At 32.8% G+C, this 22,987-nt stretch overlaps 1 protein-coding gene across 1 annotated transcript in view; it reads right to left on the bottom strand.

Annotated features, from left to right (window-relative positions):
- Positions 1-1,505: 1,505 nt before the first annotated feature.
- The window catches only part of LOC126885392 (zinc finger protein 177-like), a gene marked incomplete at its 3' end in the record, with an annotated part of 32,395 nt that continues 10,913 nt past the window's right edge, over positions 1,506-22,987 (bottom strand). The window contains exon 2 of the mRNA XM_050651956.1: positions 1,506-2,072. Within this exon, the coding sequence (XP_050507913.1) occupies positions 1,506-2,072 (567 nt within the window). The remainder of the gene's footprint in view (positions 2,073-22,987) is intronic.

Genomic DNA, 22,987 nt, shown 5'->3' with positions numbered 1-22,987 from the left:
AGGAGAGAGTTTTGGAGTTTATTGAACGAGTACTGGCAAAAGGAGGCCTGGCTTGTGTTTTGGAGAAATAGTTGCTGGTATCCTGCTGGATTGTTTGCTAAGAACGGAGAGGGCTTTGATTGGTAACCTAACATAATCAACAAGGAGGAGCTGTTTGGGTCAAGAGGAGACATCATTGTGTGTGAATCAAAAAGGTCAGTCAATAACCTATGTGATAGATTTTTTTATAATCAGAAGTTAATTTTTTTTACGTAAAAGCATATGAATTTAAGATTCCAACATTTCAAAAATTTAATAGGAAGTATAAGTAATTTTTCGAATACCAAATTTGTTTGTTTAGCTGGTTTTATTAATGGTATCAAGAACAGAGCGATAAATATTTTTTTGAATTAGATTAATTTATATGATAAAGGTTTCATTTGGACAATTATGCCCACAGAATTTAATTGATAAATTTACAGAGCATTGTTTTTGATAATAAAGGTATTTGTATGTGTTTATTTATGGTACATATTTCTATTTATTTCCTTTTCCTATTTTTATCCCGATAAGGATCAACTAAGAGATACTGAAACCACGAGAGAAGAAAGTATAACATACATTTTTTTTATATTATAAAAAGGCACCCTGAGATTTTTTCTTAATTTTTTTGTATGATTTGCGACAATTGGATAATTGATTAAATAATTAAATAATTAATCAAATAAATAATAATTAATATCAAAGTAATAGAAAGCAGATCATAACAATATGTTACTTTTAGATTACGCCTAATTGTGTAATGAAATGAAAGAAGAATGAAAGAAAGTTTACTTACCGGAATATAATAGCGTCCCTCCACCTTCAAACGTAACGACAGACTGTAAGGCACGAAATGACCGCTGTTCGTCTCTGCGTCATCAGTTACTGACAACAGCGCTAGATGGCATCTATCTTCAAGTATGTGCTCGTACCTGGCGGTTATTAGGTCAACTACTACGACAAAATTAAAAGTGGCTACCTTAGGAGCATGGGCCACCTTTGGCTCACCCACCTTACGTAGCTTTAAATAATTTGACTGAGAAAACGCCCTATAACAAATTTCACTTCTAAGATTTTTTTCCAGTGTGCACTCTCAAATGTTGTTTCAAATTATCCATTCGAGTAAACTGCTTTAAACAAATTTCACACTTGTAAGGCTTTTCTCCAGTGTGTGTCCTTAAGTGTACTTTCAAATTTCCTGCTTCACTAAAATGCTTAAAACAAATTTCACACTTGTATGGCTTTTCCGTAGTGTGAGTTCTCAAATGTTTTTTCAAATCACTTTTTGAAATAAAATGCTTAAAACATATTTCACACTTGTAAGGCTTTTCTCCAGTGTGTGTTCTTAAGTGTATTTTCAAATTTCCTGCTTCACTAAACTGCTTAAAACAAACTTCACACTTGTAAGGCTTTTTCGTAGTGTGAATTCTCAAATGTTTTTTCAAATTACTTGTAAGAAAATGCTTAAAACATATTTCACACTTGTAAGGCTTTTCTCCAGTGTGTGTTCTTAAGTGTACTTTCAAATTTCCTGCATTACTAAATTGCTTAAAACAAATTTCACAGTTGTAAGGCTTTTCTCCAGTGTGTGTTCTTAAGTGTACTTTCAAATTTCCTGCATTACTAAATTGCTTAAAACAAATTTCACACTTGTAAAGCTTTTCACCAGTGGGAGTTCTCAAATGTGTTTTTAAAGTTACTGCTTCGCTAAAGTGCTTAAAACAAATTTCACACTTGTAAGACTTTTCCGTAGTGTGAGTTCTCAAATGTTTTTTCAAATCACTTTTTGAAATAAAATGCTTAAAACATATTTCACACTTGTAAGGTTTTTCTCCAGTGTGTGTTCTTAAGTGAATTTTCAAATTTCCTGCTTCACTAAACTGCTTAAAACAAATTTCACACCTGTAAGGCTTTTCCGTAGTGTGAATTCTCAAATGTTTTTTCAAATCACTTGTTGTAATAAAATGCTTAAAACATATTTCATACTTGTAAGGCTTTTCTCCAGTGTGTGTTCTTAAGTGTACTTTCAAATTTCCTGCATTACTGAATTGCTTAAAACAAATTTCACACGTGTAAGGCTTTTCTCCAGTGTGTGTTCTTAAGTGTACTTTCAAATGTCCTGCATTACTAAATTTCTTAAAACAAATTTCACACTTGTAAGGCTTTTCCCCAGTGTGAGTTCTCAAATGTGTTTTTAAAGTTACTGCTTCGCTAAAGTGCTTAAAACAAATTTCACACTTGTATGCTGTTACACCAGTGGGCAATCTCATATGTTTGGGCGTATATATCTTAGGTTCAAGGAGAGACAGGAAAATCGCAAATACACCACATCAATAGGGTTGAGTTAAGCGTTCAAATGGTGCCTAAGCGATCAAGCTCAGAAATACACACGGCTCAGTATAGCCAAAAAATTGAAAAACTAAACTTTGAAAATTTTGGTTTTTCGACAATTACTCAAAATTTCAACCTACGAATTGCGCCAATAACTAAGCGTTTGTAGAAGGACTCTAGACGAATCTAACGTTGTTTACCTCATATCCGGGAAAATTAGAAATTTTAAGTTATACGCTTCATAAGTATGATCAAATCTATTTCCTATGGGGAAAAACGGTTTTTCAAGCTCAATAATTTCTGTAACAGTTTTAGTTTTCATACTTGACCTCAGATGCATCAGATACTACTTGTCAATACGTTTCAAACTCATGTTTAGTGATCAAAATCGGTTAAGCCGTTTAGAAGTTATTAAGCTACAAAAGTATAATCCAATTAACGATTATTCCCGAAATGGTTTATGTAGTTGTAGTGGTTACGACGCTAAATTTGATCTGCAACGGGCAATCCGAGTTCATTTACCGGCCATCCCAATATTTTTATTCAATCTATTTCGACTAGAAAAAAAACCTAGTGTACATTCGATGGACACTAGATCATTTGGGAGATAATGCGACAAAGGTGATCATTTATAAAGCTTAACGTGTAATCGAGAAAAATTGCATTCAACTTCATACATTTAATTTGTATATAACTTGAAAAACTCCTGATACAAGAATAAAAAACCGCTAAACGCCGTAAAAATGAGTGGCGCATACAATATTCCAGCTACAAAAGATCTGATATGAAAATTACGTGGCCCGAAAATGTATTTTCATTTTGATGCAAAACAAAATTCTAGTTTTATTTTAAAATATTTTTCCATAATATTTGCTAAATTTGAAGTAAACGCGCCACAAAAGAGTAAATTTGATACAGTTTGAATTTTGAAACTCTTTTGTGGTTTACTTCAAATTTAGCAAATATTGTGGAAAAATATTTTAAACTAAAACTAGAATTTTGTTTTGCATCAAAATGAAAATACATTTTCGCGCCACGTAATTTTCATATCAGATCTTTTGTAGCTGGAATATTGTATGCGCCACTCATTTTTACGGCGTTTAGCGTTTTTGAAGTTATACTTCTTTACCGGCGATAGAGGGTGAATTTTTATATGTTAAAACCTATCAGCCCGGCGCATGCGCATTATAACTTTGTTCTGATTGGATGTTCAAATGACATGTCAAAAATTATCCGATATGGCAGCTGTAGGACAGCTGTGGTTTGGAGGTAAAGGTAAAGGTAAACAAATGTATAATATATTAGTTTTGTTGTTGTGAAGACAGAAACAAAAAAGTTTATAATATTGTAGTGACTTTTAAATAGTTTTTAAAAGCAACAGGTACGTAATAATTGTTAATGTATCATGGGTATAAACCTACCTATTTGATCTGCCAAAATACATAGTATGTAATACTTTTATTTATATAATTTGATTACCATCAAAATTTCTATCAATATTCACCTAATATATTGTTTTCTTACTCTATGTTTTGTTGTATTTTTTCAATTCTAAATCATTTCTATTCAAAATTAAAATAATTTGATCAATTTTCAAAATATCAAAATATCAAGTTTAATCCGTTTAGTTAGTCGATCTTCGTAAATAATGACACATAGTGTCCGTGGCTAAGCGTTGAAGGCGAATGAATTCCAATACCAACCGCGCTTATTGGTTCGAGTCCCAATAGAAACTTTCTTTTTTGTTTTTTTTTAATACATTTTATGATTGTAAGTATATTTATTATATAATTGTATTTTCAGAAAATACGTATTTAGTTAAAAAAATTTTTGACAATTAATGTTCAGACATCATTTGTGGCTTGTTTAATGTGTTTGTGTGTTTTATTCTTTTATTATTTTAATTTTTGGCACTGTTCTAATAAAAATGTTTGAGAAGTAGTAAGTATAAATTAGTTTAATATTTAAACAAAATATAAATAAAAAGTATATTAATTTCGTTTAAATCATATAATAGAAGGATAACTTCTTACGTGCGTACAAAGTACACACACATTCTTTTTTTATTCTTGTTTCACTTTTACGCAAACTTAAACAAAACCATTAACGGTGAATGAGGTTAACTTTGTATGTAAATTAATTGCAAAATAAAATACATTTACCATAAAATTTCAAACTCCAGTATAAAACTGGTTGTAAAAACAACTGTTTTTTAATATAAATAACTTCTAAATGCAAAAACAGGACAATAAAACAGCAAAAAATCCAACAAACTGACAGTGACAAGTAAACAAACCACAAACGTCACAAATTGTACTTACAATCTGAAAAGCGTCATTTTTGTACCTATCTCTTTTCGATGTAGTGAGTCTACAGCGTTTATAAAAATAACATATTTATGTATTTACTTTAATAACAGGCGGTATCTGGTTTGTCTTCAGTTTCATGCGTGGAAGACAATGATGCTAGATAAAAAGTACGTGTTTTATCTCGCCAGGTGTTAATGACGCACGAGTAAAGAACCCTGGACTCAAGTGTAGATTCTTATATAATTAAATCCGCATGTCAGACATTAGATTCAGTGTACGGAGGATAGGGCCAATACAAACTAAATGAGAATTTTCTTGACAATGTTGCCGCTCTCAACGGCAACGGCTGTGAAAGGTAGTATTAGGCAGGTAATTAGGGCATTGCATGACAAACAAAACGTACGACAAAACGTACGTTTCGTCCAGTGTATAATGTGGCGTGTAAACAGCAAAACGTACGTCTTGTCGACACACAAAACGTACAATAAGACGTAGCGTGAAAACAGCAAAACGTACGTCTTGTCGAATCGAAAAAATTAAATCCGCTTATTGACAAAACGTACGTTTTGTCGTACGTGTTGCATGACACACAAAACGTAGAATAAGACGTAGCGTGAAAACGATCCTTTAATAGCTACATGCTACATCATGTAACAAGGGGAATACCCGAATTGCAAATCCTCAGATTAGTGACATCTGGATGGGAATAATTAATTATACTAGATGTTAATAATATAAATTTTTGTATAAAATACAAACCGCACAACTTCAAAATCGCATTAAAAAAATCCGCATAAAGAGACCTGTATTGCAGTATTGCCAGTGCATTTCTCGCGGATTTTTGTTGTGTTTGTGTGAATTGGAGGTTAGGTTGTATGGGTTATTTACTTTGTCATTTCAATTTTTGCTGTATATTAGACTAAAAAAATTCTTTTGAAAACTAATAAACCTTTATAAATTTTCAAAGATGATGCCTACAGCTTTAGGAAGTTGTGCCCAAAAAATTGTTTTTTAAAGAAGAAAACGAAAAGTTTTCTTCTTTAAGTGTGTTTAAGAAGAATATCGGAAAAAAATAGTTTGACAACGACGCACCTGACCACTTTGTGACGTCATTTCACTCTTATCGTAAAAAACTGTACGAGTAAACTACAGAATTTTCAAGGCCCTGTAAATAAGAAATTTACTTAATTTGATAATTTACATAATCTATGAATTTTAAATAAATTCAATAGATTAAAAAATAACTCCTGTCATCAAATTGTAATCTAACGTATGTCCTAAAAGTTTTGGTACAAAATATTTATCGATTTTTTTTTTGTTCATGAAGATGTACTTAAATACTAACTAGTTATCATAAATTACAACTCAATGCTTAACACTAAACTAGACATATCCGTATCCAGAAACTCTCCCGACAAACGAAGACCGGAGATTCCTCAGATAATTTTAAGACAATTTAACCCAATTCACCTAGTCTGAAAATGCTTCCTAAGGGAGCTATAGTCTGACTTTTTTAAACCAAGAGGAGTAATTCAAATTTCCAGCGCCGTAAAGCTTTTTTGTAATTTGCAAACTAATTATCAAATTTTGACACTAATGACATTTATACAATTTTGACACTTTTGGCATTTTATAGGTTAATTAAGTTATATAAGAGATTTTTGTATTTTCTGTGTTATTCCTTTAATTTTTAGATTTTTAGTCATAGCATTCCCTATACCTAAGTGCTTTAATTTGTAAGTTATTCGTGATTCTTTAACCCCTTCGTGTCGGACCGTCATTCGGCAAGTCAGCTCCTATAATGTATACGGATTCTAGCGCTTACCGAGCGGCTTCGCGCGGTCGGTTAAAATATGTACAGTATCACACTACAACTAATCAAAGTTAATGTAATAATAACAGTAATTTTAGAAATAAAACTATTTTTATTAAATTTATTATTCTACATAGTATGTGAGTTAAATTAAATTTTATCCATAAAATACCATTTTAAACAAAAATTATTAAAAAAGATAAATAAGATAATTCGGATGGAATTCCCCAGATTATTTTGTGCTTGATATCGTCCCAGTCTCCTAATCTGGGAAATTCCATCCAAATTATCTTGCAGGGGATAGTAAGGTAAGTTGTAAACAGCAGCACAGTAATTTCACCTCCCACACAATCCATCAGTCAAACATCCAAACAACCTTATCACCAATCAAATTAACTAAATCTAATCTCCTTCTGGACATCACCCACTTTTGGGCGTGGTTTTCCCACTTTTAGATTTGAATAAGGTAATTCGGACGGAACAAAAATACCTGAAGTATTTTTAATGGGAAATAAGCCACAATTTTACCAAAAAAATGAATTTATTAACGTTTCGACGCCCAAGTCCGGTATCGTTGTCAAAATACAAAATAATACTAAATAAACAAAAATGTAGTTGCTTAGTAAATATTCTTCTAATAATTTATTTAATTTGTTTATTTAGTATTATTTTGTATTTTGACAACGACACCCAACTTGGGCGTCGAAACGTTAATAAATTCATTTTTTTGGTAAAATTGTGTCTTAATGTTGTTCTGAAGCTATTTTATTGTGGCATTTTTATATTATTTTTTATTTTATATTATATTATATTTCAATAGTATTTTGTATTTTGACAACGGCACCCGATTTGGGCGTCGAAACGTTAATAAAAATCATTTTTTAATAATATTGTGGCTTATTTCCCATTCTAAATAGTTAAAATTGTGTCTTATTTCCCATTAAAAATACTTCATTATACAAATGCCACAAGGAAATAGCTTCAGAATAACATTAAAAATACCTGAAATATGATGCAGATGGTGACACCGCCGTATATGGCGAACGAAAACTCATGAGCGGACAGTCAAGCATGATGCACACGGGTACATCACCGTAGCGAAGGGGTTAAGCCAAACATTAATTGCAACAAAAATTACGTGAAATTTTATTAGGTGGCTGTGACAATATCGAGTCAAAAATAATTTTTCGAAAAAAATACATAATAATCTAGCCTGATCCTTAATTTATTAATATTGGATGAGATATCCAAATACATTCGTAGTTAAGGTTGTTGGTGCTTAAAATATTAATCAAACATACAAAATTCTTCCTAGTTGGCTATGAAACAAAATTTGCTTAAACATTTGACATTATACTATTTATATAGTTTTAGCTGATTTGTTACCATTACTTATATTAATTTTTCTAATGAGGAACTGATTAAAATGGCTTTGTGTTAGGAGAGTATAACAAAAATTAGCTACTTGCAATAAAAATTTATCATCAGCAATTTCCTGATAGACGACAACCAAGAAGAGAAACTTTGAAAGTATACTGAAACGGTCTCAACAGTCTAGATACTTAGATTGTAAGAGCGGTTGTACCAATATGCAGATCCTCAGTGACACTAAGGATTACATTTAATTCCTGTTTTCTTCGTTTACAATAGTTCTTGTGTTATCATAATCTAAGTGTCCAGTCCGTTGAAACCGTTCTAGTATATTTTCAATCGTTTCTCTTCTTGGTTGTCGTGTATCAGGGAATTTTGTTGAAAAATTCTTATTGCTAGTAGCACATTTTTGTTATACTCCACTAGCACAAAAATCTTATTATTTAGTTCCACATTAGAAATATTCGTATTAGTAATGGCAACAAAGCAACTGGAAGTATAAAAATAGTATAATGTCAAATTTTTAAGCAAATTTAGTGTCATAGCCGACTAGGTAGAATATTGTATGTTTTTATTAATATTTTGGCGGACCAACAATCTTAACTACGAATTTATTTGGATATCTCATCCAATATTATTAAAACAAGGATCAGGCTAGATTATGATTAATTTTTTTTCGAAAAATTATTTTTGATTGAATATTTTCACGGCCACCTAATAAAATTTCACGTAATATTTGTTGTAATTAATGTTTGGCTTAAAGAATCACGAATAACTTACAAACTAAAGCACTTAGGTATAGGGAATGCGTAAGAAATAAAAAAGTACCATAAACTATCATTTTATTACAATACTAAAATACTCATTCCAAGTTTCGACCAACCCTGTATACTAAAATTAAACATTCCGCTCTATACTGTTAATGTTTAACAATAGTAGACTATATTAAAAATCGTTTAAACATAAAATAAAAATTTGATGTCAAATCACTACAATTCTACAGGGTGTAAATGTTGCTACGAAATTAACAAAAAAACGTAATTATCTTATAAACCACCTCGTATAATATTACAAAACACTATATTTTAAGAAAGGAAACATTGAGGAGAATCCAAAAATGTAAAAATATACAGGGTGTTCCGTTTAAAAAAAACATAAGTTTGTGTCACCCTGTCAATACGCACGCCCCTGTATATTTGAAAATATTTTTAAATTATGGTACTATCTGTGCCTCAACTTTTACCTAAATACATAACTTTTTTCGTATCTCTTACGACAAACGATGCCCCACCCTGTATAACGAAATATAATATATTATTTTCATTAAAACAAAATAAAACCAATACTTGTATTAACTAAAAAACAAAATAAAATACTGTTTCTAAATCAATACTGAACATCTGAATTTTGCTGAAATTGTAGGTACTTTCAGATTTGTCATCGCCATCGTCAGAAGTCTCATTCTCTTCATAATCATTAATTGCATATCGATGGCTTAGTGTGAAAACCTCGTATCTCATTTTTTTTTCGAAAATTACATTTTGGTGGTTTTATTTTGAAAACCTTGTATCTCACGATTTACAACTGTTAGAAAAAATCCAAATACACTAGACTATTTTCTACAGCCGAAAAAAGAAACCACGCTCTCTTGATTTAGTGTGAATACCACGTATATTTATAACCAAGAATTTAGTACTTAATTTGGAGTGTTTCAAATTGAAAAAATGTTTTTTGTAAACAACAAAAGGTAGTCCGGCATATAGGAATATTTTATGAACCTTAAATCAAAAGATTTGTATTGTATCGACCTAGTATTTGGAGGTGTGCAATAAGCTATGAAAATGAAAACCTCGTAAATAATAATAAACACAACCTCATTTGAGATGAAAAACATGTACACACACCCAAACTTATATGGAATCACCTGATATTTCTTATTATTTCGGGCGATTTTAAAAAAACGAATACACGAAGTCAAACAATATTTATTTTAAAGCAACTTAATAACAAATACATAACAATTAAATAAAACAATAACGTATTTAACAAACAAATTGAAAGTAGTTGTTTTAAAGTCAATAGCATACAAAATTTCAATGTAAAACGAATAATGTTTAACTTGTTTTTATTTATTTTTTTGTATTTTGTGGTAGTCAGTGTTATCACCTCTAGTCCTTATGCAAGCTTCAGTTTGCGTGGGCACGTTCCTAATCAAATTATCAACATTTTATTGTGGTAGGTTGCTCCATCCTTTATAAGTAGCTTGTACTAGCCGTGCTTTGTTTTGTGGATTATCCCGGCGAGCTCTAATTTTTCTTTTAAGCATATCCCACAAATACTCTATAGTATTAAGCTCGGTTGAGCAAGCAGGCCACTCCAAACAAGAGATACCTTTTGCTTCAATGATGTCTCTAGTCACTCTAATGGTATGTAGAGGTCCATTATCATGAAATAAAATTAAATTTTCTCCTGTTGCGCCTCTCCAGAGCCTGACTACAGGTTACCAACATACCTGTGAGCAGTTAAAGTTGATTGGATGAAAATTAAAGGAGTTTTTTTACGGATCACAATTCCTCTCCAGAACATTACACTTCCCCTTGTACATTTGTGAACAGATCTGACAGTTTTCGCTCTTGCTTGTCTTCCTCGACCTCTAAGTACACGATTTCGTGGGTCATCTGATTTTCCATCTGATTACATTAAATTCTGACTGTTTTTGAAAATAGCACATTTTGTCAATTCCCAATGTTCCAGTTTTGGTGGTGAAGACACCAATTTTGGCGATCAATCTTGTGCTGCCTGGATAACTCGGGAACCCATAACTGTCACCTGCTGTATACTTCTTGGTACGAACTCTTCTTCTTATCCTTTCAACTGAAACAGTTACACATGCAGCTTCCAAAAGCTGCCTTTGGAGCTATGTGAGAAATGGTTGGGTGTCTTCCAGCTGATTGGACAATTAAACGATCGTGGAGAGCCGTTATTACTTTTGGCGACTTCCCCTTGCTTTATTTTTAAGCTTTCCTAGTTCCTGTTACCTAGCATATGTTTTGGACAGAACGCCCTGTATTACGCCTAGCTCTGCAGCTATGTCCATCTGAGAACATTCATTTCTCCACAAGACCAATAATCTTTCCTCGTTGTAAGTTCTATAACCCCACATGAGGCATATTTTCGTTTTTGGACGCAAAAGTTAGTTTATTTATTTTCGTTCAACTTGCAACTCAAGCAAATAATCTATACCGTACCGGGCTGTACTATCCGATTGTCTTGTATATTTGTTTATTTTCAATAAAAACCTTTAATCTTCGCAACAATAACAAGTTTTTTCAAAAGAAATAAATATTACTTTGAAATACATGGTGATTCCATCTAAGTTTTGCTGTGTGTAAATCAAGATATATGAGGTTATCATAGTTATTTGGGCAAAGGCTCTATATAATGCAAGGATATTTACGTGTTTTTCATAGTTAATATTTGTATTTACAATTTAATAGCAACATTTAACACTTTTAGCTCTGTGCCAATATCAGATATTTGTCTCAATGTGCTCTAATTAAAAATACGTAAAGTAATTTTTGTTTTTAGGTTATATTATGCAGAAAATCAGTTTTTTGCCTCTCCTGTAAAATTGTAATTTAATGAGATACGAGGTTCTCACACTAAGCCATCGATATAGTAAATCTTCACCTTGAACAAATTCCACTTCGAGTGATGTGGCTTTTATATTTATGTAGTATGTATTCGCAATCTCCAGTGTCATGTTTTTCTTTTTTCCTACAACATTTTCATCTGGAATATACATATTACTGCGAATTCCAACAAGTTTTTCAACTCGGAGATTTGTAAGTCTGTTCCTCTTTTTTGAATATATGTGTTCAAATGATGACCGATTTCTTTCACATCCAGAGGAAGTTGATACCAACTGAAGCAAACGTACTGCAACAGGTTGCAATGGCTGATTATTGCAAAGACCTTGCCACCACACTAATGGTTGGCAGTCTATTTGTTCTGCAACTTTCCAAAAGAGATCTTTAGAAAAATCCTGTTTTAAATTTAGGTATACATTGCTGCATTAGTAACAATTATTACACTTGACTGTAGGTTGAGATGAATTGCAATTTGCTGAAAAACTTCCATACAATTTAAACTCTCCTCGTCGGAAAGGTCTTCTCATCTAAATCGTGGATCCACAAAATATGCAGCTTTATGGATGTCTTTGCAGCAAAAACGTATTCTCTTTTTAAGATGCCCAAGTATTTTATTACAGATAGGACTGGGGAATGTAGTTTTAGAGAGTGTTTTAATTAGTTGTTTTATATCCATTAAAACTCTTATAACCATTGAAAGATTAGGCGAATCTCCTTCTACGATTTTGATACCTCTGGCAGTAGGTTATATATCTTTCCAGAAACTATCATCAAGAATATCAGCTCTCATAGATTCTTCTATTTTTACTGTTTCTGGACCTATACATACTATACAACCTGTAATACATTTAATAAATATGCAGAGAACATGAATTTTTCCAATTCAAACCGGATTTTTGGAAAAAAAACCCGAGTTCTTTCTGGTTTTTTTCCATCGATTAAAAAACCGTTTTTTTTTTAAATACTAATTTCTAGTGACTTCTTGGGTGTGAATCTGTCTTTCTAGTTTACTCCTCTTGGTTTAAAAACAAAGCTTAGAGCTCTTTAAAGATGGCGTCTTGTAATTAGTTTTTTTTAATACCTCCAAAACGCTTCTACAGTAGGCGATTATCCGAGTCTAGGTTAACCGAGGCAAAAGTCATAACTGGTGAGTTACAACTTTCAACCTTGGCGCAACATCGTCGCCTCAAAAATAGGAATGAAGCTGACGCAAAAATCAATCAAATACTTTTTAAACTGTAATATTGATAAGCTAAATGTTTTTATCTTTTATAGACAATACTGGATTAGTTTTGTCATTAAAATATCCACAGTTATGGTTGTTCACGTGTTTTTCTATCAGTACAACCAATCTCAGTGTTAACCGAGTTTTTCCGTATCGAGGTAGTCACCGCCCCAATATATATATATATATATATATATATATATATATATATATATATATATATATATATATATATATATATATATATATATATATATATATATATATATATATATATATATATATATATATAAATATAAATAAGCAAAATCATTGGCTAATACTCGTAAAGTGAATGTGAATTTAGTTGGAAATACATAAAATGATGAAGGGTCATCATTCCATACATTTCTGTGCAACTATATACACCGGTGTTTCGGCCTATTTGGGCTTCGTCAGTATAGTGTAGCAAGTTAAAAAAGATGTTTGTTAACTTGTAAAAGGATTACTACAGGAGCAAGGTTACCATTTTTGGTCAGATTGTTAGAACACCTGCAGTCGCAAGGCTACAACTAACATTGCCAAGGAGGTAAGGCTACCTGAGGAAATGAAAAGCCATAACATTATTAAATAAAATGATGCTGGATAATCGAGTACAGATATAAAAATAAATAAGCAAAATCATTGGCTAATACTCGTAAAGTGAATGTGAATTTAGTTGGAAATACATAAAATGATGAAGGGTCATCATTCCATACATTTCTGTGCAACTATATACACCGGTGTTTCGGCCTATTTGGGCTTCGTCAGTATAGTGTAGCAAGTTAAAAAAGATGTTTGTTAACTTGTAAAAGGATTACTACAGGAGCAAGGTTACCATTTTTGGTCAGATTGTTAGAAGACCTGCAGTCGCCAGGCTACAACTAACATTGCCAAGGAGGTAAGGCTACCTGAGGAAATGAAAAGCCATAACATTATTAAATAAAATGATGCTGGATAATCGAGTACAGATATAAAAATAAATAAGCAAAATAATTGGCTAATACTCGTAAAGTGAATGTGAATTTAGTTGGAAATACATAAAATGATGAAGGGTCATCATTCCATACATTTCTGTGCAACTATATACACCGGTGTTTCGGCCTATTTGGGCTTCGTCAGTATAGTGTAGCAAGTTAAAAAAGATGTTTGTTAACTTGTAAAAGGATTACTACAGGAGCAAGGTTACCATTTTTGGTCAGATTGTTAGAAGACCTGCAGTCGCAAGGCTACAACTAACATTGCCAAGGAGGTAAGGCTACCTGAGGAAATGAAAAGCCATAACATTATTAAATAAAATGATGCTGGATAATCGAGTACAGATATAAAAATAAATAAGCAAAATCATTGGCTAATACTCGTAAAGTGAATGTGAATTTAGTTGGAAATACATAAAATGATGAAGGGTCATCATTCCATACATTTCTGTGCAACTATATACACCGGTGTTTCGGCCTATTTGGGCTTCGTCAGTATAGTGTAGCAAGTTAAAAAAGCTTTTTTAACTTGCTACACTATACTGACGAAGCCCAAATAGGCCGAAACACCGGTGTATATAGTTGCACAGAAATGTATGGAATGATGACCCTTCATCATTTTATGTATTTCCAACTAAATTCACATTCACTTTACGAGTATTAGCCAATTATTTTGCTTATTTATTTTTATATCTGTACTCGATTATCCAGCATCATTTTATTTAATAATGTTATGGCTTTTCATTTCCTCAGGTAGCCTTACCTCCTTGGCAATGTTAGTTGTAGCCTGGCGACTGCAGGTCTTCTAACAATCTGACCAAAAATGGTAACCTTGCTCCTGTAGTAATCCTTTTACAAGTTAACAAACATCTTTTTTAACTTGCTACACTATACTGACGAAGCCCAAATAGGCCGAAACACCGGTGTATATAGTTGCACAGAAATGTATGGAATGATGACCCTTCATCATTTTATGTATTTCCAACTAAATTCACATTCACTTTACGAGTATTAGCCAATGATTTTGCTTATTTATTTTTATATCTGTACTCGATTATCCAGCATCATTTTATTTAATAATGTTATGGCTTTTGATTTCCTCAGGTAGCCTTACCTCCTTGGCAATGTTAGTTGTAGCCTTGCGACTGCAGGTCTTCTAACAATCTGACCAAAAATGGTAACCTTGCTCCTGTAGTAATCCTTTTACAAGTTAACAAACATCTTTTTTAACTTGCTACACTATACTGACGAAGCCCAAATAGGCCGAAACACCGGTGTATATAGTTGCACAGAAATGTATGGAATGATGACCCTTCATCATTTTATGTATTTCCAACTAAATTCACATTCACTTTACGAGTATTAGCCAATGATTTTGCTTATTTATTTTTATATCTGTACTCGATTATCCAGCATCATTTTATTTAATAATGTTATGGCTTTTCATTTCCTCAGGTAGCCTTACCTCCTTGGCAATGTTAGTTGTAGCCTTGCGACTGCAGGTCTTCTAACAATCTGACCAAAAATGGTAACCTTGCTCCTGTAGTAATCCTTTTACAAGTTAACAAACATCTTTTTAACTTGCTACACTATACTGACGAAGCCCAAATAGGCCGAAACACCGGTGTATATAGTTGCACAGAAATGTATGGAATGATGACCCTTCATCATTTTATGTATTTCCAACTAAATTCACATTCACTTTACGAGTATTAGCCAATGATTTTGCTTATTTATTTTTATATCTGTACTCGATTATCCAGCATCATTTTATTTAATAATGTTATGGCTTTTCATTTCCTCAGGTAGCCTTACCTCCTTGGCAATGTTAGTTGTAGCCTTGCGACTGCAGGTCTTCTAACAATCTGACCAAAAATGGTAACCTTGCTCCTGTAGTAATCCTTTTACAAGTTAACAAACATCTTTTTTAACTTGCTACACTATACTGACGAAGCCCAAATAGGCCGAAACACCGGTGTATATAGTTGCACAGAAATGTATGGAATGATGACCCTTCATCATTTTATGTATTTCCAACTAAATTCACATTCACTTTACGAGTATTAGCCAATGATTTTGCTTATTTATTTTTATATCTGTACTCGATTATCCAGCATCATTTTATTTAATAATGTTATGGCTTTTCATTTCCTCAGGTAGCCTTACCTCCTTGGCAATGTTAGTTGTAGCCTTGCGACTGCAGGTCTTCTAACAATCTGACCAAAAATGGTAACCTTGCTCCTGTAGTAATCCTTTTACAAGTTAACAAACATCTTTTTTAACTTGCTACACTATACTGACGAAGCCCAAATAGGCCGAAACACCGGTGTATATAGTTGCACAGAAATGTATGGAATGATGACCCTTCATCATTTTATGTATTTCCAACTAAATTCACATTCACTTTACGAGTATTAGCCAATGATTTTGCTTATTTATTTTTATATCTGTACTCGATTATCCAGCATCATTTTATATATATATATATATATATATATATATATATATATATATATATATATATATTGATGTGATCTTGATTATTGATATGAGATAATATTCTTATATGTCATTTAATTTAATCAATGCATTTATAATAATCTAATTAATTTACCAGATCACATATCAATATGTTTTCAATCTCAGGGCTTTTTATAAAATTAATTACTTACTTACGTGGCTTCTAAGTATTTCTCAATGGTTCCTAATCGGGACAGGAAAGAAAAGAGTAAAATAATACACACATATGGGTTACAATTATAATCAAAATATGGTTTATTTTATTTAAATGGCAATCACTGCTTAATATTTGCTATATCTTATTATTCTTAAACATAACATTTACACATGGGAATCTTATTTCATTTTGGTTTCCAATTGAAAGTTTTTATTAACATTTAACTATTAGGATTTATTAGCAACAATTCTATTTAAGTTTGATGAAGCTTTTCTGATATTATTGATTATGTTCTTCAATTTTAAATGTGGTATTTAATACGAAAAACCCATACATTCATGTCCAAACAAATGAGACTGACCTTTTTCTGGTGAACTGAGAATGTCTTCACACAAGACCCGTTTCCTGCTATCCTTGGCTGCGATCAAAACCTCGTCCTGGCTTCCAGTAATGTTCTCCTTTGACAACTAGCTCGTATAGCTCCCGTTCCTGCTTCTGTCGTGATGCCGTGTTTCTACCTTTTTCGAAACTTCAATCAGCTACCGGGACACTCTTGGCTCAAGGAGGCTCTTTACTCTCGACCTGGCCTACCTCTCGTTCCACGATAGATACTCCACACTCACGGAACTATACAGGCTTTCTCACTCTCCGTACACTACCGTCTACTACTGGACTTCACTTCTCGACAGCTCAAAACATTCTGATCTATCTTTTTCATCCATTCCCCTACTTTCTAAATATCCCTTCCAAATTCACAAATCAACCTTCCACCACCAACTCTCATTCGCAGTCTTCCTCAAAAACCAATTTTTAATCTTTCTAAATATGCTTAATGGATTTCAAAAAAGAAATAGTTAATTCCCATTCTAAAATTACTTTCTACTATTGACAAATTTTAATGACCTATTCTCTATTTCAACTGAGTCTTATTTAGCATAGGCTAATGATCGAACCTTCCGCGAAAAACGATAATGACCTATTATCTTGTTCAACTGAGTCTTATTTAGCATAGGCTAATGATCGAACCTTCCGCGAACAACGATAATGGTACGCGCCATTCACTTTGTTTATTCTAAGCGCATTGTCCCGAGTTTCGTAAGCTTCGTCTAATCACTTCTTAAAATTAAACATAACAATTTGTTGTATACAGATTGTTCTAAATTTATATGCCCGTGGTTGAGAAAATTGAAAATATTTTATATTAAATTGAATTCTGTTTATAATTATCAAAATTTAATTTTCATATCAAATAGAAATATAACAAATCCCCGCCTTGTATTCGATAAAATTTATCTGCATTTTTAAATAAATTTTCTCGAGGCAAAACCAACTCCCTGTATATTTCCTTACTTTAATCTACGTCTTATATCCTAACTTACTATCTACTTCATGTATCTGTCTTTTATTCGTGATATTTGTATACATCGTGAATATTATAAATTCCTCGGATCTTTTCCGAGTTCCTGTGCCTCAACTCATAACTATTTATCCCATTTTCATTATTCACGATGTACGGGCCTTCGAAAACAGGCATCAACTTTGCGCAAATGCCCCCAGGAAGATTTGATACTCGTAATGCCCTCACGAGTACTTTTTCACCCTTTTGGAAAGTCACTGGTCTTCTTTTTCTATTTTGTTCCTGTCTTTGGATATATTTTTCGTTGCTTCGCCGTAATCTTCTCTGTACGGTTTCAATCACCTGTTGATATTCTTTTGGCTCTTGGTCTTCCCATGGCCTTATCGGCAGTAAACCCTTCATGATGTATTCTGGGGTCTCTTTTGTTACTGTGCTCGGAATTGTATTTAGATACCTTTCTATTTCCGCCATTTTCCTGTCCCAGTGGCGATGTTGACCATCTGTTGCAATGCGAAGAAATTTCGTCACTTCCTGTATGAATCGTTCCGAAGGATTACTCTGTGGATGCCTGATGCTGACAAAATTTGTCTCTATTCCTCGTTCTCGAAGTTGTCCCTTGAAACGATCATTTCGGAAATACGTTGCATTGTCCAGTAGAATCTTTTTTGGTGTTCCTACTATGGCTATAAAATTGTCGATTTTTCTTAATATTTCTTCCCCTTTTGTGGTGCGGCAACTATATAATTTTACGTATTTTGAAAACACATCCACCATTACCAGAATATGTTTGTTCCTTTTAGTGGTCATAATTAGATCGCTTAACATATCTATTGCTACAATGTCTAGTTTGTTTCGGGCTTCAATATTTTTGGCAAAATTTTCGTTTTTGAAATTCCGACTCTTATATTTTTGACATACATCGCACTTCTGGGTAATTTCCTTTGCAATGCGGTAATCCTGTCGGCTGATGTAATTTTCCCTAAAAACGAGCCAAACTTTTCTGCTACCGATATGCCCATTGTCCTCATGTAATTTCTTTATTATCTTTTCGGCCAATGTCTGTGTCACTAAATATAGTTCCTTTCCGTCTATTCTCTTAAAATATATGTTATTTTCTATTTCCGCTCTTCTTTTCTCTCTTTCCTCTAGGTCTTCCTGGTTTGTCCTTATCTCATTTAACGAATATATCCCTTCTTCTTGTATTAATCTATTTAGTCCCACCTGTAGAGTAATTGTTTCCTTTTTTCCGGTGTCCTCATCCCGTGTTAGAGCGTCGGCTATTATGTTGTCTTTTCCTTTTGTATATCGGAACTCAAAATCATACTCCTGTAATAATAGAATGCCTCTATGTATTCTATTATTTACTAATCTGTTCTTCATGATATGTACTAAAGCTGCATGGTCTGTTTCGATTGTGAATTTTGCTCCCAATAAGTAAAACCTCAATTTGTTTACGCAATATAGTACACTGGCAAACTCCAATTCTGTAACACTATATTTTCTCTCATGTGTTTTAGTCACTCGAGATATAAAACATATCGGCACTTCTTGGTCGTTTTGTATTTGAGACAGAACTCCTGCAAATTTTTGTATGGACGCATCAGTTCGGAGTATAAAAGGTAAATTGTAAATGGGGTGGTATATTTTCGTTCCTTTTGCGAATTCTCGTTTTAATGTTTCGAAAGCTTCCTCCTGTTCTTCTTTCCAATTCCATTTTATTCCTTTTTTAAGCAATTTTATCAGAGGGATTTCCTTTTGGCTCAAATCGGGAATCAGCTTTATAAAATAATTAATCGTGCCAAGAAAACCTCTCAATGTTTTCAAATTCGTTGGTCTTGGGTATTCATCTATGAGCTTGACTCTGTCTTCGGCTAATCTTACTGTTTTGGTGTCCAATTGAAAACCCAAATAAATGACTTCTTTTTGAAAAAATTGACATTTTTCAATGTTTAATTTCAATCCCGCTGTGTCCAATTCTTCCAGAATTATTTCTATGTGTTCCAGATGACTCTGAGTATCTTGTGAAAAAATTAATAAATCATCGATATAATGAACTATGAAATCTTCATGGCGATTCAAAATGGTATGTAGAGCTCGGACGAGTGCAGCACAAGCACTCTGCAATCCAAATGGCACTACCTTAAACCGGTAGACAATGCCATCAATAGAAAAAGCGGTGTAGTTTCTACACTTTTCAGCTAACGGTATCAACCAAAAACTGTGTTTTAAGTCAATTTTCGAAAATATGTGTGACCCGGTGATTCTTCCAAAAATGGCCTCGATGTTTAGAGGTGATTCATATTGTGATACAGTGTGCTGGTTGATATTCCTGGCATCTAAACATAATCTCAATTCTCCATTGCTTTTCTTTACTATCACAATCGGGTTAACATACGGTGAATCACATCTTTCGATGATTTGATCTTCCAACATTTTATTTATTTCTTCTTTCACCTCTTGTCGATACTTGTATGGAATCGGGTAAGTCTTTGATCGAAAATTTCCCAAGTTTTTCACCTCAAATGAATGTTCGTACTTTTTAGCCACTCTGTTTTCCTCATTGATCAAATTTTCGTAGTTTCTTAACATCAACCGCAATTCTTTTTCTTTCCCTTCTCCACATATTAATTTTCTGTCTTCTTTCTCAGATTCTTCACACATGTTTACCGTGCATTCTGCATCCTCGTTTGCATATACCTCCTCTTCAAATACCACTGTTTCAATCATATTCTTTTCACTTTCATTTTTTAGCTTTATTTCTTCTTCTCCTGAGCTCGTCTCTTCTTTTGAGGAATCCCAGGTTTCCTTTGTTTCTGATACTCTCAAATTTTCTTCTTCTGGGCTCAACTCTTCTTTTGAGGAGCCACAGGTTTCATTTTCTTTTATCTTTTTCTGACCTTTTCTACTTTTTTTTCTTTGTCCTTGCTTCGCTGCCAAATTCATTTCCACTGTTTGTTCTTTACCTGATTCGTCCGTATTTTGTTTCTCATGTTCCTTGTCCTGTTCTTTTTCTTTTTCTTCTGTTAGTTTCATCGTATTATTTTTAAAATCTATCACTACATGTTTTTCTGCCAATTCGTCAACTCCTACTATCATGTCATGTGACATGTTTGGCATTATTACACATTGTAGTGCATACATATTCTTACCCAGTCGTACCATTACTCGTATGCCTTCATTTATAGTTGCCAATGTCCGTTTGTTTGCGCCCACTAAATTTACCCTAGGTATTTTGTAAATTAAATTTGTTAAGTTAACTTCTTCTATTAGTTTTCTGTTGACCAATGTTATTTCAGATCCAGTGTCTATCATAATTTTAATTGGTTTCTCATTGATAAATCCATCCACAAATTTTAAATTAACTCCATTTTTCTTTTCGTTGTTTCCTGCCAATTTAATAAACTCCTTGGGGTGACAAAAGATTCCTGTTTGATTTTTGGTTTTTAGTGAGCGCCGCCGTCGTGAAAAGACGCCGGTTGCTCATCGTTGTTTATATTTTCGTCATAATGTCTCTCTCCGTCATATTCATCTGTCTGGGTATTATTTACTTCTCTTCTATCTTCTCTTGGTCTGTCGGATCTGTTTCGGTTTTCTCGATATCCCTGTTCATTTTGTCTACCATTATTTCTGTTTTCTTGATTTGAGCGTGTGGTGTTTCTATTCTGGTATTCTCGATTTCTGTCCTCATTCCATTTCCTATTTCTTTGTTCATAATTTCCTCTTCCGTTGTCTCTATTTTCGTTTTCCCTTCTGGGATTAAAATCTCGTCTTGTATAGTCCCTCCTATTTTGATTTCTATCTCTGTAATCTTGTGTTTCTCGGGGCCTGTAATCTTCTCGCAACCTTCTTGATTTTCTTTCTCTTAGACGTGATTCTCTTATTTGTAGGAATTGGCATAAACTATCTATGTCTTTGTAATTTTGCAATGTGATATGGTCTTCCAGCGTTTCCTCGAAATGTCTTGCAATCAGTTCGACTAATTGTTCCGATGAGTAATTATATTGTAAATGTTTTGCATTATTGTAAATTTGCAAAGCATATGTCCTTTCTGATACACCCATCCTATCATTGTATTTCCCATTTTGCAATTCCTTGTTAATTTCCAATTGTTGGACCTTTCCCCAGAAATAATTCAAAAATTTTTGTTCAAATTCTTCTTCTTTACTATCGAACCATAGGCTTGCTTCATATTTGAGATGGTTTCTGATAGTTTCTTTTGCTGTTTCGAAATTTCCGATGTGCTGTATTTTCTTTTTTAGGCTATTTATGAACGGCACTGGGTGTAATCTTCTTACATCCCCGCCAAACCTTATCTTCACGTCATCTGTGCTATGTATAACCATTTCTCTTCTTTCTCCGACATTCTGTTGAGTATTGATTTCCGCAATCTTTCTTTCCACTTCTTCTATGTCTGCTTGAATAGCGTTTTGCAACTTGTTTTCCAAACTTTCCATTTCTTTTTTCTGGCAATTCGTTAACTCCTTCATTTTATTTTGAATTTTCATTTCTTGTTCTTTCATGTGGTCCTTCATTCTCATTTCTTGTTTTTGCAGGTGATCTTTAATTTTCATTTCATACTTTTCTATGCGTTCCTCTATTTTCTTATTGTTCTCTTCTATCGCTTGTTTTGTTTCCTGTTGATTGTCATCCATTTTTTTCTCCACTTTATCCATTTTCTGTTCCATTTTTTGTTGTGATTCATCCATTTTTTTTTGATGTTTCTTCCTGATTTTCTTGCATTTTATCCATTGCCTGTTTTGTTCCCTTTGATTGTCTTGGATCTTATCCATTTTCTTTTGTGTTTCATCCATTTTTTGATTTGATTCATCCATTTTCTTTGATGTTTCTTCCTGATTTTTATCCATTGTTCGTTTTGCTTCATCCATTTTTTGTGACTGGATTTGCATAAGTTGTAATATCTTTTCTATTCCTGATAATTCTTGCTGTTCTGATGCCATGATTGTCGTGTCTAAAATATCTTCTTGGTCTGAATGTTCTTTTTGTTTCTTGTTGTCTTTGCTTTGGCTTCTTGTCACAGACATTTGTTTTCAAGAAGTACTATCCCCGCCAAATATGAAATTTTACTAGTGTGTTACCAATACGACTTTTTCTCACCCAAATATTATAAATTGTCAATAAATATATCAAATGTAAATATCGTAAAAATAAAATATTAAATCAGTTATGTAAAATTTTTACCTAAAGAGATCTAAAAATTTTTGTTATCAAATGTAAGTA

Source organism: Diabrotica virgifera, chromosome 5 (assembly GCF_917563875.1).
Source record: "Diabrotica virgifera virgifera chromosome 5, PGI_DIABVI_V3a".
NCBI lineage: Eukaryota > Metazoa > Arthropoda > Insecta > Coleoptera > Chrysomelidae > Diabrotica > Diabrotica virgifera.
The sequence above is the reverse complement of the archived record's forward strand: the minus strand, read 5'-3'. Positions and strand labels throughout refer to the sequence as shown.